Raw genomic sequence first — 19,934 nt, 5'->3', positions numbered from 1 at the left:
GCACTGTAAGTTGCTTTGGATAAAAGCGTCTGCTAAATGCATAAATTTAAATGTAAATGTTTTTATCAGCTCTTTGGATTCTCATTCTGCCGGTACCCATTCACTGCAGAGAATCCTTTGGTGAGCAAGTGATGTAATGTTACATTTCTCCAAATCTGTTTCATTGAAGAAACAAACTCTTCTTCATCTTCGATGGCCTGAGGTTGAGTATATTTTCATCAAATTAAAATTTTTGGGTGAACTGTTTCTTCACTGTAAATCATATGACTTGTAGAGCTGCTGCTGATTGGACTTACATTTTTAGACTGGCGTTTTCTTCATACAATTTACAAATGTAATTATTTTCAGTTACAAAGTACATTGCTGTTGCCATATTTTTATATTTGTACCATGTAATCTTATACCAATTCCTTTAAGTTCCATTTCACATAAATATGATAATGTGTGTCACGGTTCCAGTTGCCGTATCTTGATAAATGGACATTTGTTTGTGGTTTTGTGTGAAGTGTTTCTGTTTTCTCATTTATGCATCATACGGTTTTCTCACACTGCTTTAGGGAAGACTTCCTTTAAAGCCGCCTCATTGGTAATTTGGCAGTGCTCTAGTATCCGATTGCACACATCAGCCGCTGAATTGCTCTCTCAGTGGGAAAGGTACTGTAGCAGCTCAGCTCTGGCCTGCCATTAATCAAAGCCACTTCCAGTGGCCCACTCCAGAAACATAAGCGCTTACCCTGTCTCAAACAGACAGCTCGACAATTTGTCTCCTTAGAGAAAGTCGACATTTTCATGCCTGTATTTTAATAGGAATGTATAACAGCGGCCTGTAGAGACAAAAGGACCGTCATCTTTACAGATTGGTTTTTCTCCTTTAACCTCATCTGAACTGTTTCATTCAGGGCAGGTGTCCTTAAATTGACCAGAAGTTTTAACACGACATGCTTTCAGAAGTTCGATTTCCATGTTTAATGTTGATTTAACATTGATCTGACTCATCTGATTATTTAATATTCTTTTGTTACTGTTGAGGTTCACTGATTGATCGGACGATTTTTGACATTTTTTTTAATTAATCGGCATCAGCCGATTGTGCTGTAGATTTTGCTGATTTATAGGCAGGCGCACGGCAGGCAGCTAAGCGTTGTAGCGGAGCTCCCTCTGATGAGAGACGGAGCAGCTCACACTCTACAGCAGTGCTGCCAGACGTACGATAATTATCGTATTTGTATGATAGTTATCGTATTTGTACGATAATTTTTACCTCTTTACGATGTACGATCAATAATGAAAAAAGTCCTGTAATGTACGATAATTTCAGAATTTTATGAAAATTTAAATGATGGTAGTAGCAGTCATAGGGCTTCTATACTCATACACGAAATCGGCTGATTACAGATACTATAGATACTCTAAATGCATTCGTGTGCACCTGAGGGTGTGATAATTTGATAATGATAATTTTCTTCCAAATATGATAATTTTGAACTTCTGGTACGATACTTGGACATTTCAAATCTGGCAACACTGCTCTGCAGCAACAGCTTGTTCACACACAGCTTCATATATTTTGGCAGGGAAACACAGTCCATTTCTAAAGGACTGTGAATAAATAAAATTACATTTCACCCTACTAGAATTGATGCCAGAAAGTTATTGTATTCATACTGTAAGTACAACAAGTCATTTGCATGTGAAAGTAGAAACACGTTCAATTCAGACAAAACTATTGGTCTGATTATAACGTGCATGATAACTTTCCTCATGAAATATGTGAAAATATCCTCATGAAAATATCATTCATGATGTCATCATGGTCAGCGCTCTCTTAAGCAGTTATGAGCAGCAGGCTGTCTAATATGTGTGAAATCTTTTATTTTTGTTATCACAATGGCCGTTTGACTTATAGCAATGTGTTTCCTATACATTGATTATTTGTGATGGCTTGTCACTATATCAAAACTGACCACCACAAATAGATTTTCTGAAAGGTTTATACTTCATTAATTAAATGAGCGCTTCACGTTTCAAAATTAAAATGCAGCGCGAGTGTTTTTATATGAATGTATCTTTGAAAAGAGCCGACTGTCTTCAGAAAAGCATTGGTGTCATTTTAATTTTGTCTTTCCTGTAATGCCTGATAAAGTAGTATGTGTGAGCAAGCACTTATTTGATTACAGCCGTTACCGGGGGAACTGCTGTATTGCTGCTCCAACAGCACCTCCTGCTGGCAGATAATTAATTTGCAGTCTGTGGGAAACACTGGTGTCTGTCAATAAACATAAACAAAAAGCATGCTTTAGAACTATTTTGAAAAGGTGCTTAAGGTTTGAGCAATGTATTATTACTGTAAATTGGGCTATTACTATTACTATCTTGTATCCTGCAATAATTTGCTCAAACTCATTTTTATGAAATGAAAAAAAAAAAAAAAAAATCGACCAACTCTGACTTACAAATTTATTTTAATTCCCTCACACTCACCCAATTGTTTCATGTTGTTTCCTTTTTTAACAGAGATCTACAAAATAATCAGTTCACAAGGTTGTTATAATTAACATGCACACACACACTCAAACTGATGGTGACAAGAACTTTGTTTAACCTTTGAGGGAGGGCTGTTAATATCTATAAGCATATGACATACTAATAAAATGGATAGTTATTAGATGATAAATTCTGTAGTTATTAAGGCAGGACACTTCATACACTGTTCAATTTTGAGACTTTGATCTATTTTGCTTCAAATGTCTTATTTTGCTCTAATGGAAAGAACATTTCCAAAATACACATTATGGTGTTTGTTTTAATGGGGTCATCGGATGCTACATGCACTTTTACAAGTTGTTTGATCTGAAATGTGTGTTAGTGGTGTGTGTAAACAACCACCCTAGTAGGGACATGCAATATAGACTTAACCCAATTCCTACCCCTAAACCTAACCCTAACCATAATTTATTCCTAAAATCAGTGGGAAATGATAACTGATTAACAAGGGGAGAAGAAGCACCTAACCTTGATTGTAAGCCTTAAACAGATATTTCCTGAAAAGGTATACCTCCATTCTGATTGGTTGATTGTAATGTTGTTCCAGAAGCAACAAGGATGTTGATCCAGGAACATGTTGTACTTGGTGAAATCACGTTCACCTGCAAACCTGACTAGTTAATGGTAGTTGGTGGATGTACTGTTATTCTCTCTTAAAGAGATGATTGAAAAGGAAAATTCTGTCATCACTTACTCACCTTAACCAAAGCTGCAACCTTCTTGTAAAAAGTGAACCCAAAATACACAATGTTGCATCTTTAAATACATCTTTTTAAAAGCAGCATTCTTAGCTATATAAAGATAAACAAAGGGAATAATCTAGATAAACACACTAGTTAACCTCAATAATCTGAGGCCTGTTTCACTGAAATAAGCCTGGCTTATTCATCAATAAATCAGTCTGATTCATTGTCAAATGATTTGGTTCCATAAAGCAAGTTTAACATAGGTCAAGCTCAGTCACTGTGGCAACTTATGATGGGAAACTAACCGAGTCCGGGGCAGTCTAACTGTCATGCTAAGCCTGAGTTCCTCTAACACTGACTAATAGGAACACAATGATATTAACCACTGACTTGCTCAAATACAATTATATGGCTTTATTATCCACTCAGTCCAAAAATAAAAGTATACAGCAAATGCAACTTAATAAATCAAATAAATAAAAATATAGGCTACAACTGAATGTGTATGTTTTAAGATATATGAAAACAATTTAAAGTGGTTGCTACTTACACATTCAGCTGATCAGCAGTTTCTAGCCATGCAGCCTTTCTCTCTGGTTTTATGATAGCTGTACTTTTATGGCTATTAGTAAAACATTAGAACATCTGAAAATGTATCATTAAAACATTAAAATAACTAAATTAAAAAGAAAAATAAATAATAAAAAGAGTAGATTTTAACTGGGAAGAGGAACACACATTTACTCACTTTAGCTTAGTAACTAGGACTGCATTAGCTTACACCTGGTTTACTTATTGCAAAAGATATTTTACAAAAGTTATTTCAAAGTCTCTGCTTTCATAGAAATACACCTACTTGGAGGTTTAAAATTCAAAGTGAGACACATTTAATGTCCCACAACAAATATAGCAAAATTTCTATTTTACTCTTTTACTATTATAGTTTTTGCGCTCCTGTTCTATTGCACTTCATCTGTTTAGCATGCATGTGCACAGCATAAGCCTCACCCACTCCTGAGAGCAAAATATCTGCATGACTTTCTAACATTTACAGATGGCGAATATACCTTTGTCTTTGACATGTCAGTCATGCACTGAGGAAAACAACGTCTCAATGCATGAAACAGCAGAAATATATTCGCTGGTTGCCTTGGTGGATCGATTTGTTCCATGACCAACATTAAGGGCTTCTTAAGAATAGCATGCATATCAAATTATCATGACTCACTGAACCTGGATCAAATTAGTGAGATTAAGTGAATTTAAATTGTCATTTATGGAACCCCTTTAACCCCAAATGATTTGTTAGGTTATTTAAAGTCAGGTTTTGGACTTGCACACTTTATAAAACAGGCTAAAGGTAGCATTAGCCTTTGCATTAATGCGGTACTGTTAAAAAAGCTTTGTCATTATTGTACAGTGTTTTCAAAGCTTAGCTTCACAATAATATGTCATTTTCGAGCCACAAGGCAGCATTCGGTAAGGTAACACTAGTATTTTTCCAGCATACACACAAATCTGTAGATAACGTCTGTTGGATGCCGACAGCGGTGCTCAGCGTGTCCACTGCGGTTGACTGGATATTGTTTATGGGAGGCTGCTCTGTCAGTCTATTTCAGACCCTGTGTTGTGGCTGCAAACAGGGGCGACGTAGTAGATGCTACAGATTGTGAAATGCAGCTAACGCATACAGTCTGCACCCTAAACCGAATGGCACATGACCTAAGCAAACATCATCGGTCAAATAAAATGACTGTATGCCTGATGGTGTTGACTCTTTGAATTCAAATAGAAAGCTAATTCGCTTCCATTATGCAGAATGATCTTTAACAGAATGTCCTGGTATTAATATTTTACCACAACCGTTCCTGGTGTTAGTGAGAGATTGCTTTAATAGGTTTTTTTTCAAGGTGAAACAATATGCCCCTGTTCATAATGAGCCCGTGCATGTCTGGCAGCACCCCGGTTGCAGAGCAGTGATAATTAAGGGCTCTATTGCAGGAATAAAGGTTACGTCTGCGGCGGGTTCGCTCGACTGCTCGTTGATGCAGCGCACGCGCCGACGGTGCGTCTGTGTGTGTGTGTGTGGCTGGAATTCACATGAAAGGATTCGGGCGAGAGAAGGGAACAGGAGTGGGCGGGAGACGAGTCGTTGATATGTACAGCGTGACTCAGTTAAACATACCAAACTGCCGGGGTATTTCAGGAGCATTTAATACGTTTTAATTAAAAGTAAAATTTAGAGTGAGAGGACAGATTAAAAGGACAATCTGCATGTTTGACTTTGACGGTTGGTTTTGGGCATTATTGTTCACTCGGGGCTGTAGCTACTTCAGTGAAATGAGGTGTATATATTTGTTCTGGTACTTTGTGTGCCCTTTCTCCGTTTAATTTTTGATAGAATGAAGCCATACATGTTTTCTCTCAAGCCACCGGGTCACTATGTCTGTATGGTAAATATTTCATAGCTCCGCTGAAGCTAGTTCCATTACGAACGCTGGTTTTATAGGTGAAGTTGTGTTTCTTGAATCCAGGTCTCGGTTTATTTTAAGCATCAGATGATGATGGCATATGCTATTCGGTTCATTAAAAGCTTTTGCTGTATTAAGTCTAATTGATTCAAACCTGCTTGATGAATATTTCGAGTGCCTGGAGTCTTTGAAGTATGTGCCCTAAACCTTTCACAGCACCCTGTCGAGAGTATCATCAAAATAAACTATGAACCACAGGCGCAGGCGTGTTTAGAATATCAAGCAGGGATTTATGAAGCTGCATTTCTAAATAAAAGTGCTTTTTTTAACTTATAAGGAATAGTTTATTTAACTAAATGCGTTCTTTCTTCCGCTGTACACACATGGAGATGCTTTGGAGAATGTTGCAGGGCTTCATTCAAATAATTCAAGCTGTCAATAAAGCACCGTGACTCTTGCACTATACTATATACTCCTGCAAACAGTCTTCTGGAATTTATATGAACTGAAAATTTCCTCTTGCAATGTAACTGTTAGGTCTGGTTCCTGCACACACTTATCAAATGATCAAAGTATTCAATTCTTGAGTGAGCTTTTCCTGTCACTGTGTCCTGTCTCTCAGTAACATGTAATTTAAACAATGCATTCTGTATAATGAATAAAACGAAGTATGCAAAAAAAAGCATTTTAAAAGGTTCAAACATGTTTAATAATACCCAAAAATCAAACATAATTAAAGGGATAGTTCACCCAAAAATGAAAAATCTGTCTTCATTACTCCCCCTCATGCATCGTGGGACTCACGATGTGAACACGCATAATTATTTTAGTTTTCTTTGCACACAAAACGTATTCTCGTAGCTTCATATAATGATCCACTGATGTCACATGGACTATTTTAATGATGCCCTTACTACCTTTCTGGGCCTTGAATGTAGTAGTTACGTTGCTGTCTGTGCAGGGTCAGAAAGCTCTCGGATTTCATCAAAAATATCTTAATTTGTGTTTCGAATACGAGCGAAGGGCTTGCTGGTTTGGAACGACATGAGGGTGAGGAATTAAAGACAAAATTAACATTTTTGGGTAAACTATCCCTTTAGCTCCTCACATACGTTATCATGCCCATCACAAAAACAAAACAAAAAATTATATATGTATATATATATATATATATATATATATATATATATATATATATATATATATATATATATATATTTATTTATTTATTTATTCATTTAGTTTTTTGAACATTAGAAGTAGAAACATCGATTTAACACACTCATGAACATCAGTCATTTCACTGAATTCTTGCTGGGCAAAGAAATAAAAAAATTATTAAATTACGATCTGTTTTACTTTACAACCTAGTTGACATCAAGGTCAAGAAAATGACCAGGTCTGACCCTCTCAAAGCATTTAGTTACTGTGTATAGTTTAAACATATAATCTATCAATATATGTTTAATCCACAGGAAGTTGCATGGTGGAGTGAAGACCTTTGGCTGCGAGTTCTGTGGAAAGCAGTTCCTGGACAGTTTACGACTGAGGATGCACATGCTGTCTCATTCAGGTAAACCCTTTCTTAAATACCATGATCACGTATGAATGTTGTCCCGATAAGGAAGGAAGCATATTACAGTGTTATTGCACAAGTGATACGTGATCGCTGTTGTGCAACAAGTGTCAGCCCCCTGTAGTCCTGTGTTTGTCCACCATGTACCGCACGCTTAACCTGCTGTAACAGATGGAACACTGCACTTCTGTTAGTGATGCAGTGTTTGGTTATCCCCGTCTTCCCACTTCCCTTTCCAGACTCGTATGTGTCTCAACTAAAGCCTGGCAGAGATCCAGTCTGGGCACTTCGCCACATTATTAGTACAGTATGTACAGTGAATCTTGCCAGCTTGTTGTTTTTTTCTCATTGTAATGAGGAGGTGTAGGACAGAAACAAACTTAAAGGAGGGGAGGGATCCAGTTGTTTATACACACCCAAACCCATAATTAAGCGATCATGCTGAAATGATGCTGTTACGTGTTATGTAAGTGTGTGGTGCTGTTTTGTGCCGATGTGTGCTATTAACTTCAAACTTTTGCCATCAGATTTTGGTTATCAAAAAGGTCTGTTGCATAACCATAGACATAAAATAAACCAGAAGCAGACTGCAAAATCAAATTTAGTGCTGAGACTTTTTGTTTTGGGCTTATGCGGTCCAGCTGTCATCCTGTTTTTGTTTTTTTTTCTTCTTCTTTTTTTTTTTTTTTGTAGCTCCTTTTTAAGATCTTTTGCTTTAAGCCTTTACTTTACAAAGAGTGTGCTTCAGTATGTGGTTGACCGGCAAGGGTTATTCATAAAAAATTCAATAATTCTGCTATTTAATACAATTTGCTTTTAACACCTTTTATTTAACCTTTTTTTTAATTACAAATGATATGACCATTTTTTTTCTTCACTCTTCTTTCTTCACTCTTTTTCACAGTTATATGTTTAAATGCAGATTTAATAGAAATTTATACACACAACACAACTGTTGTTGTTGTTGTTTCTGTTTTATGGTGTTGTTGTCCATCTATATCTTGTGTGTCCTGTCTTATTTAAAAATACAATTAATAATAAAAAAAATGATATTATCACAGTCTTTATTCATGGTTTTACAAATTAAGGCCCTAAAAGGAAGTAAAAATACTGAGGAAGACCATCAAATTGTAGCAGTGATTAGAAGGTACATGAAAGTTTTTTTTTTCTTTTGAAGTAATAAAGTAATGGAGATCTGTTGGAAGTTGCATTTTACTAACTTTGAAGACATTTAGAGGCCATATTGACATATTGTGTTCCATTCAATGTATTCCTCAAATTCATAAAACCTTCCCTGTTATCAGCAGAACAATTTTAGTGACTATTATATTTTAGTTATAGCCAATATGCACACAAAAATGCCCGAAAAGCTTTTATACTTGCTTAAATATACACTCAAAATATGTTTAAAATTGAATGTAAAAAATCAGTCTGTACAATATATCTCAGTCCATCACAATTGGTTTGAATTTTAAAATATTAGGAAGTATTTTGTCAATTTTATGAAAACAGAGAAGGGGTATTATTTAGGAAAAACTGAGAAATGACATTGCAACATGTCTCAGGCAGGATTCAAAACATTTTTTCAGGTCAAGGCTCTGGCTTCAGTATCAGCGATGCTACAATGTGATGAATGCTTATTGAACTCAGTAGTTGCCCACACTAAATTGTGCTTTAGAGGGGAATGTCCTGTTTCAAGTGGAGGGGAAATACACTTAGACTGGCAGCAGGAAGTGTGTGTGTGTGTGTGTGTGTGTGTGTGTGTGTGTATGTGAGAGAGAGAGAGAGAGAGAGAGAGCGTGTGTCCATCTTTCTGATTAAGTCTATAGTCGTTTCTCTGGAGGGTTTGTGAAGCCCACCTCACTTGACTTTTGTGTCAAGGTTCTGACAGCTGTCTTCACCAAATGAACTGAAAATTCCTCTTTCTTTTATCTGTTGTTCCATCTGAGAGGAAGAGATTTATTATTTTGTCCCTAAATCCAACCCTCCTAATCTGCTATAAATCAATATCATAAACACTGGCAACAATATTCAGTTACTCCCACATTTAATCTGCTCGTAATCCGCCGGCGCACTTGTTCACGCACGACATTAAGAAGAAACGAGCGCGAATCTTCATCATGTGCGACATTCGGGCTGAAAGCCTTGTCAAGATGTTTTCTCTTAATGTCTCTTTCTCTTTTTTCTCTGTCTTTCTCTCTGTCTGGGAGAAGCCCTGTGCTCGGAGCTCGGCGACACGCCAGCTCTTCCCTCGCACTGATGACATCATCAGCTGCCGGCAGGTCTGGATGTTCTGCCAGCATTCTGGAGCATTTATGATTGCTCGCAGATGTGTGTCCAGGAACATACTGTACCCAAATCCCAAAATTAATCAAACTTGACTGCTCTCCAAGCCACTGCTCTCAAAAATAGCGTGAGCACTGGGGTGGAGGGAGGACACTGGCGGAGTCCTAAATAAAACAAAAAATGCAGAAAGAAAACAGAAATGTTGACTGCAGGCGCTTGGAGGCAGGCTGGAGAGGATGGAGCAGATGTCTGCACCGTGGTCCAAGTGTTAAAAGGTTACATCCGAGGGCATGTTCGACAGTACATGTGCCACCTTGACAGGTGCTGGCGCTTTCCATTAATGCAGTATACTAAGCTGGATCTTATTGTATCCTAAATATGTTTGATTAACATGAAAAATAACCTAACATAGAAAGTAATATCTGTATCCTCCCTCATAAAATGTGGATTTTGGCCTTCAGAGATCTTGACTTCTTCATACCTTCATATCCATACCTTCAAATATTCAAAAATATTTTCATTTGAATTTATATTCAAAGTAATATAATTGTAAAATTATTTATTTATTTATTAATTATATAGTTTATTTATATTTCTATATAGTGTTACTATTATTATTTATTATTATATTTATTATTATTTATTATTTGCTCGTTTTACTCATTTTAATGGTTCTAAAAATTGTGACACCATCGTAAACTGACTTTGATCAAATTTAGGGCTACATTTTCAACCCAGTTACTCACAGGTTTTTATCTATTATTCTATCCTTTTTTCTGTATATTTATTAGTTTTTATGTATTTTGTGAATTTTTATATGTAAATAATTCCCCCCCTTCTTTTTAAAATGCAAATTTTAATGTTTATTGCTGGAAAATTTGGTCCCAGATTTCAGCAAGGGGGTTGAAAAAATTGCCAATCTCACAGAACAATGAACGTTCCCATAATTCCTTTTAACCTATGTTAACAAATGTTGCCAAATTATTATTATTATTATTATTAGTCTACACACACACAAACACACACACACACACACACACACATATATATATATACATGCATTTAAAGCATTTCAGACCCTATCATACCTTATTTATGGAAAGTACATTCTGTTTCACTGCTCGACCCTCTATCAGGTGGATTTCAACACTCATACTTCACAGACCGATGGATGTCAGCATGCTAATAAATTACCTTTCTTTGTACTTTGTCACAGAGACTGACAGAAGGCTGTTTTTAATGGGCATTAAACCACTGGGTTTATTTATAGAGCTGCTTTAATATTATGGCCTTTGTGCCTCCATTTTTAATGATGTTTTTCATTGTGACCTATCATTCAGCAGACTCTTGCAAATTACAAGATAAATAACAAACATTTACAATTTATGGTTGTTAACTTGAGTCTTTAATTTGCAAACGGGGAAGGGGAAAATAAAAATAAAAATCGAATTCAGTCTTTATAGCGCATAAAATCCCCAGATCTTCTGGCCTGTCATTGGATCTTGCTGCTTTACATCCCAACGGTTGCCAAGTAGCAGAAGCCCTTGTTTTCTAATGCTCTAATTTGGTATTCAGCACGAGATTGAATCTTATTTTTGTATGCCAGACAAAGTGTTTTAATGGAGGGTGATTGCAGCCAGTCTGGAGGCTGTTTGGGCTGTTTTTTCTTCATGGGCAGTACAGTGCACAATGTGCCGTCTGAAACAAAACACAAGCCTGTTGAATGTGGGATCTGCTTTGTGATTTGTAAATGTGCGGCAAGCTTTTGGAAGAGTGTGCAAGAGAGAATCCTGTATCACCGTGCATCGCTGCGTCAGAACAGGTCAAATTAGATATGCTGAAATGACATGTGATTCACAGAAATGCTGTCTAAGTTGGTAGCTCACTAGATTTTGAGACCCAAACATTGCGGTTGTAAAGCAAGACCTGAACTGTAGCTACTATCTTTTGCTAATGAGACAAAAATAAATGGAAAACACTGTGCATTTTCATTCATGCGCTTCAGAAATGTTCTGAGAGGCATGATTTACGCTGGCGCTGATGAGTCACGCCATCAAAGTATTTTTGAGTGTGGTTTGTAATGGTTCTGTAAATGAGTGAATTTTTACATTTTAAAGGGCTATGGTTGTTGTCCAGAAGGAATGAAGAGAAAGTGTTTGTGAAAAGAGGCTAATTTTAGGCACTAGCTGGCTGACTTCACAAAGCTTGTGGCTGCTTTAATGAGTCATAATAAAGCCATTTTAGGCCAGCTGAGTGAAAATAGATCCTTGATGAGCCGAAGGTCAATATACATTTGGATTTTATTGATTTGATTTTTTTTTTTTTTTGAGTCTGAGGTATGAAGTATGCAGGAAATAATAAAAACCTTCTAGCAGAAGCCATAGTTGTAGATGTGTCCAAGTTATGTGTGGCGAACCGAAGACGCTGTTCACTTTTGAGGTCTTGTCCCTCATGAATTGTTCAGAAAAAGCAACATCAGCCGACCATTTCTCCTTGTTCAGTGTGTGTAGTTTATTGAGAGTGTTTCTGAAGTGATGGAAACATCCTGTCCTACTTCATAATGGGCCAGCAGCTCCACAGGTGGATCTAATACTATTAATAGATGGATTCCCTCAGGCAGTTGATGGCCATCAGAACAGTTATTAAGTCCAGTTATTAAGGATCGCTGGTTGCAACTGGGTTAAATGATTCTTTTCCTTCTTTCTGTGTGTGTGCGTTTGTACACCTTGTATACGTGTTTCCATCTGTGCAGGTAATTCATATGTTTAATGATGTCTTAATGGTGTGAATTTTGCATAGCTTATTTTTTTTGTGTGTGTTGTGACATTACTTTCAGAATAATTAAGCAGCCCTCACCCCTTCTCATTATCTTAATGTGAAAAATTATCATTCACATTAACATAATGTAAAATAAATAAATAAATAAATAAATAAAATACACTATTTAAATTTATATGTAATGGTAGTGCATGATGTACAGCTCCCAGTAATTATTTATGTCCAGACATGGTGATTTTTTTGTAATACATTAATTAGAAACTAATGAGAATCCTAATTACAAACAGATTCAAGAGTAAAATATGTATTACAGTAATTAGAATAGGAATGGACATAGTAATTATTTATTTATTTATATTGTATTTACTTATTATATTTATATTTTAATTAACTTGTAACTTAAATGCATTTATAATGTTACAAAAGATTCCTGTTTCAGATAAATGCTGTTCTTTTGAACTTTCAGTTCACACTGAAGACAAATGTAACAGTTCATAGGAATAAATTACATTAGCCCCTTTCACACTGCCATTCCGGCAAATACAGGGGTAAAGTGTTCCTCTAAAGCCCCTTTCACACTGCCATTCCGGCAAATACAGGGGTAAAGTGTTCCTGTAATTGTTCCCTGGTCGCTAGATTTGGCACTTTCACACTGCCAGTGATGACCCGGTATATGTGCGTGCTTTCACACACAACCCCTGAAGATCCCGTAACGACACGTGACATCAGCGCGTGACGTGTAATGTACGAGTCGACAACGCTTGGCTCGTTATACTTTAACTGAAGCAAGCAAACGATCTCTGCGTCAGCGCGGAAAGTGAGGAACTAACTGATCTCTGCTTCATTACAGTTTGCACATATGTTTTCGTCGCGAATGTTGATCTTCCTTCAAAACAGCCGGTAAAAGAGTCGCGCGATAACGCGCGTCATCACTTCGATACCGAATTAGATCTGGCTTTTGTTCACACAGCGCTCGTTCCGGATCGATTACCGCAATGTTACTATGTCCCCGACCCGGGTTCGATTCGGTAATCAATTCCGGGACGTGGTTGCTTTCACACAGAAGGCGACCAGGCAATGTTACGGGAATATTGCGGGTCCGACGTGCAGTGTGAAAGGGGCTTAATTGTTCCCTAGTCGCTAGATTTGGCACTTTCACACTGCCAGTGATGACCCGGTATATGTGCGTGCTTTCACACACAACCCTTGAATATCCCGTAACGACACGTGACATCAGCGCGTGACGTGTAATGTACGAGTCGACAACGCTTGGCACGTTATACTTTAACTGAAGCAAGCAAACGATCTCAGCGTCAGCGCGGAAAGTGAGGAACTAACTGATCTCTGCTTCATTACAGTTTGCACATATGTTTTCGTCGCGAATGTTGATCTTCCTTCAAAACAGCCGGTAAAAGAGTCGCGCGATAACGCGCGTCATCACTTTGATACGGAATTAGATCTGGCTTTTGTTCACACAGCGCTCGTTCCGGATCGATTACCGCAATGTTACTAAGTCCCCGACCCGGGTTCAATTCGGTAATCAATTCCGGGAAGTGGTTGCTTTCACACAGAAGGCGACCAGGCAATGTTACGGGAATATTGCGGGTCCGACGTGCAGTGTGAAAGGGGCTATTTTAAAATATATTAAAATTTAAATAAACAGTTATTTTAAATTGCAATAATATTTCACAATATTACTGTTTTTACTGTTACTTTAATCAAATAAATGCTGCCTTGGTGAGCATAAGATATTTCTATATTATATATATATATATATATATATATATATATATATATATATATATATATATATATTACTGACCCCAAACTTTTAACTACTGGTATATATTTTAATGTAACGGCTTGACAGGCTTTGTGAGATTCATCCTGAAGAAACCACCTCAGCGTTGATAAATGAATTATGGTTGATCTAAATCACCTGCTTTTACAGGAAACTTGAGCAGTACCTGCCTGAGGGTCCGTCAACCTGATATGACCTTCCCTGTTATTTGATTATCATTTATTACTGTTATCTCTATGAACACAAAAAATGGGTATAGTGTGTTGTTTGTGAGAAGAGACTCATTGTACATGTCATAAATCAGTCTGAAGATACAAAGCGCTTTAATATCCTTTAGGACATGTTGCTGTCTGTTCTGCCTCGGCTTATGGTTTACGCTTTTTTATCAAGACAAGACAAGAGAAAGCTGCCAGCTCTTGTAGATAAGAACATCTCTTTGATTCTGTCAAGGGACAGTATGTTACCCTGCTGATGTGTGTGTGGGGACGGGGGGTAGTGAATGATGTTTAATGTCAAAAACATCTCATACTTTGAAATAACACAATTTCAGCCTTTGGCGTAGTTTCTGTTTTCTTTTCAGTTCAATTTATGGTTTGATTTTTTTAAACAAAAGTTTAAAAAAAGTAGGTTATACTTGACAGATCAACACTACCGTCCTTATAGTGCTTTCTGTCAATGACATTTGTTCAGTGTACAGGTTTATAATGTAATATGTTCTTAATTTTCTATTATAGATAAGCGAATTCATGATTTTGTTCCTTGTATTAATGTTTTAATGGCTTAATTAAAATTAAAACTGCTCATAATCTTTTTCGGTAAGTGAAATAAAGCTGAAATAAAATATAATTATTATGTGAGAAATTAAACCTTGGCAACTAACTGATACGTTTAAACTAAAGTACTAAAACTAAAACTGAAATAAAATAAATATAAATAGTATAACAAAATTAATAAAACCTGACAAAAAGAAACCTGAAAGATAAAGGCTAATTCAAAATATGAATAAATACTGTAAAAATAATAATGCTTTCATCAGTTTTAATAACACTGTAACTTCATATACAAACACACACACTAAAATTACTTCTATTAATCATACTAAACACTACTACTACTAACAATAATAATTCTAAATTTTACTATAATACTAAAATTGTTGTTCCTAATCAAGCTATCAGCTGACGTTTCTTTTATTGTACTCTTCTTTCTTCCAGCTGGACCAAAAGCACTAGTATGTGATCAGTGTGGAGCTCAGTTTTCCCAGGAAGACGCCCTGGAAGCCCATCGGCAGACTCACACAGGTAGGACCATTGTTGCCTCATCTGACCGCAAACCACTTCGCTAAATCACCTTAGTTAACCACAGTGGGGAAAAAAAAACAGTAAAGTGGAGATGTGTCATGCATGTACCAGTAGCAATCATGTTTATGACCTTATCAAAACTCCATTCTGATGGTCTTCTATAATTCAGCAGGGAAGGTTTCGGTGCCCTCTAAAATTTCAGCCAATAATATGTGCTGTTACAGGGCAGGGTGGCACACCGCTTTGGCACAGCAGCAGTGCCATGTTTCACCAATCTCCATCACTTTGTCTAAACATGGCACGTACATTTGTTAGAGCGACTGTACTGAGTTACCAGAGCCCGTTAGTCATCAGCGCTCTGGCACGATCATTAACACGCCAACAGCGCTCAGCTGCCACCCTCCTGTCAAATATTCATATTTACTGACATCTGATTACTGCAAGGTTGGCTTTCAGTGGTACTACAGACATTTTAATAATCAGATTTCAGATGAGGTAAATAGTGAGCTCTGATAGGGGCTGTCATGGGATGATATATTGAGTGTAAACTTGTTTTTGTTGCGGCATGCCTGAGTGTACTCTGTCAGGACACATTGGAGCATGTACATAGGTGTGATACTATAGTCTAATTAAAATGAAAATCCTGTCAGTATCTACTTAACCTGTTGTTTTTCATGTGTTATATTACAAGTCTTCAGAAGCCATATGATAGCTTTGTGTGAGGAACAGCCAGACTAGATCCAAGTCATCTTCGCCTCCAGTGAGCTGTTCACTTGAGAACTATTGCAACTGGATCTTTGATTCAGTGAGTTGATTTTGAGAGCTGGATAATACAAACAAATCATTCTTTTGATCTAGTTTCAATGAAGCAGCTGATTCGGCTCACAAATCAGACTGAAACTATTCATTCACGTATCGAACTGATTGGTTCATGAGTTCATCTCACTGAATAAGTGATCAGGTGACAGCAGCTCTTAGGTTAACTGCTCACTGGAGGGAATAATGCCTTAATTTTCAGTCTATTTTACACAGAAAGATATTCCGAAGCTTTTTTTTTTTTTTTTTTATGTGTGATTGATTTACTTTTGGGGGAAATTTTTGCATCTGAACAGATAGATGTATGAATGTGACATTTCCTGCATCACTCCACTATTTATATTAATAAAAGTGGACAAAATGCAGTGATCCCATAAAGAAACTGGACACTGAAGCCATGATTAAAATCATCTGAATGTCGCTGAAAAAAAAAAAAAAATAACACTGTGGAATTCATTACATATATAGGAGGTTACCTTGAGCACACTTCATTCAAAATATTTCACAAAAAAGATGTTTATTAGAGTTGAAATGATAAAAAATAGACACATTACAGTGAGTTAGTTTGCAGACACACTGGAACATAATTTGTTTTTATACTTTATCTAACTCAATGACATTTGTAATTGAAGTGGCCACTTGAGACCAATCTCTATGCTTTGTCCTATATAACCATTATTTTCTACCTGTACTTCTGTTACTTATTGGCTGATGAGACGACCGTCAGACGATACAGTCTTTCACAGGTATTCCAGACTGCACTAATTAATTTGCTCTCTTGGTATAAAAGCGTTTCATGGGGCTAATGATCCACATGTTGAGTCTATTTAAAGGTTGAGTCCTAATTAAAACAAGGTGCCATACTTTGTCATCTGCGTGGATTTGAGGTGCTAAATGTTTCCATGGGGCAGCCAGCTCATAGTCATAGACAAATATATTTGTGTTGTTTTTACAGTAGGGTAAGTTGCTACTTCAGTGAGGGTGCAATATCTGTCGCCTGTGTTCCGCCGGGAGAAAGATGATAACCCTCTCTAAAACGTTGGCATGTAACTGTAACTCGCTGTGGCACACACTGTATAAATACTTAATGCATGTCGACATAGAGGTGGTGTTAACGATGCCCAGAATTTTATACCTTCTCTCCCAAACTTGTAAACATCCCATTCTCCATTTCAGTTTGGCAGCACATTAAGTTGGGAGGAGGGAAGGACATACCTCGTACCTTTTTACTGCTGGGCTCCGGCCATCACTCACTCAGAGCAAAGTGAGGGATGTTGTCATCACTTACATATATTTTCTGGACTTAACCAAGCAAGAATTTTACATTTCTGCACAATATACGATGGAGCCGAGATGGCATTCCTGTGTGAGAACTCAGACGGTGAAGAAAAACTAGGCTTTGTTTTTATTTGAAGCAGCCTTTTTTGGGAAGAAAATTCATTTCTAGGCCTATGACACTGGAATTTGGAAATTTACCAACTGATAGATTATTATTATTAATATGATTACCTGCTATTGCCCCTTTTTTCCATTATTATTTTTTCTAAAAATATACAGGGCTATAAACTGATTCAAGTTTTTAATCAAATTAATTACATATTTAAATTATTTTGAAAAACATGTTTTAAGAGCCATTTTTCTGTTTGTTCTGTCATATATATATATTTTTTTAATTCTATTTTCCAAAGGAAAATAAAAATCAGGCATTTTATATAAACTCCTGATTATTATTAATAATAAAAAAATACATATATATTATAAATAAATAAATAAAAGTGTCAGATGTGCTTTTTTCTTTCTTGTCTAATGTATTAACAGTTATAAGTGGCCACTAATAAAATTCTATACTATTTTGCTTAAATTAAAAAAAAAAAAGAATGCTGAAAGTAAATTTAGGCAAGACAATATTGTAATAAACAGTATTTAGATTATACAGTATTTAGTAGATTAAACATTTCGATTAAATTATTTGTGTTTTTAAACATTAACTTTGAGTGTAAGATTACAGCTAAAATGTAATATAATGGAGAACTAAATATCTAAATGACTGATAAATTAAACAATAATAATAATAATAAATATCTTATATTGCCTGACAACCAACAAGGCACTGATATATTGCACATAATTTTTAGTAGATGGTTTGATTTGAATTTTCAGTTAATTTAAGCAAGGGTCAGAATCATGTTATATTTCATCATAGCATTATACAGCCATCTGGTGAGTTAATTTTATTTTTCCTAGCCAGTTTCTTCTTGCATTTGAGCATTAATTCTGACTCAGGCTTTAAACAACACGATTGTCTTCAAATTCCAGCATATGCAAGAATGTCAAAGGGGAACGGCCTGGTTTTTTGAGGTTTTTAGGGTTGCAAATGGAAAAGAGGATTGCAGGAGACCCGTGGGACAGGGGCCGGCTAAAGGGGGGAGGCTGGTGGCATTTGGTGCCAGGACAGAGCAAGAGACAAACAACATCATGTGCTGTTGTTTACACTCAGCCGCTGTGCTGTCATAGATGAGACCTACTAGAGAGCTGACCTACTTAAAAGCCTCCTAAAATAAAACTCACTAGTGTCTCAGGACCGACGCACGGGCGGGCAGGCTGGAAAGCAGGCCAGCACATTGCAGCTTGCTTTTCCTCTTCTCCCCTCCCGATGGAGAGGCACTTTATCGCATCCTTCGCAGAGCAAAAATAAAATGTTATTAAAGGGGTTTTATTTGGGACCGGAATATAAGCTATTTGCCTTTAAATGATTTTGGTCTGAGGAGCGACCACTTGTCCATCTGTCTTATGTGCTTATGACGTCAGATCTCCTAAAAGTCTTCCATCGCGTTTACAGTTTGAGTGAGGGCACAGTGGAATTACTCACTGGGAACACGTTGTGACTTCAGCGATCTGGCCCACAGAATAAACAGTGGTTAAACAAGAGCAATGTATCTCTTGTTGCATTAATTATTAAGCAGAGCCTTCCTTACTTTGCTAGATTAGCCCATCTGCCTCTCACTTTGCAGTCGAGCGAATCGCTGGGGTCATCTGAGGTGTAGCCAGTGTGTCAGAGTCCACCCACACCAATCTAACCGGTTGTATTTAGTCAAATGCATTTGAGCTCTTGTGACTCTGATAGATTTTAATGGAACATTTACAGTGGCTCTTTATGATAACGCAAATGTTTTTCTTGGACACAAACATGCTGTGGTTTTTAGGATCGTTCCAAACCTGTATGAGCTTCTTTCTTGTGTGGAACGAAAAAGGTGAATTTTTGAGGAATATCCTGAGCGCACTTTTCCATGGAAATTATTGGGGACTAGAGCTTTCAAAACTTTAAGACACAAAAATATAAAAGTTTCATGAATGGTCCATATGACTTGTGCTTTACATTCCTATACTTCAGAAGCCGTATGAGAGCTTTGTGGGGAAAACAAAGAAATTAAGCCGTCATTCTCTGAAAAGCTTCCAGTTCAGTGAGTTTGTAAGCAACTGAATCACTGAGTCAGAAAAAAAAACTAAATCAGAAGATTCAAACCAGTCTATATAAACAAATAAAATATATCAAATGAATCATTATTAAAAAAAAAAAAAAAAAATGTAAGAATGTTTTGCTTACATTCATGGACCACTTTTATGGTGGCCAATTTTTATTTTATTTTAATTATTTATTTATTTTGCTTACTAAAA

General features: G+C 36.6%; 1 protein-coding gene across 3 annotated transcripts in view; it reads left to right on the top strand.

Annotated features, from left to right (window-relative positions):
- Window positions 1-19,934, top strand: part of LOC113058364 (zinc finger and BTB domain-containing protein 16-A-like) — a 59,984-nt gene that overhangs the window by 10,365 nt on the left and 29,685 nt on the right. For all 3 annotated transcript variants that reach the window (XM_026226183.1, XM_026226182.1, XM_026226181.1), the window contains exons 3-4: window positions 7,177-7,274; window positions 15,357-15,443. In XM_026226183.1, coding sequence (XP_026081968.1) covers window positions 7,177-7,274; window positions 15,357-15,443 — 185 coding nt within the window. The remainder of the gene's footprint in view (window positions 1-7,176; window positions 7,275-15,356; window positions 15,444-19,934) is intronic.

Source organism: Carassius auratus, chromosome 40, assembly GCF_003368295.1.
Source record: "Carassius auratus strain Wakin chromosome 40, ASM336829v1, whole genome shotgun sequence".
Classification (NCBI taxonomy): domain Eukaryota; kingdom Metazoa; phylum Chordata; class Actinopteri; order Cypriniformes; family Cyprinidae; genus Carassius; species Carassius auratus.
The sequence above is the reverse complement of the archived record's forward strand: the minus strand, read 5'-3'. Positions and strand labels throughout refer to the sequence as shown.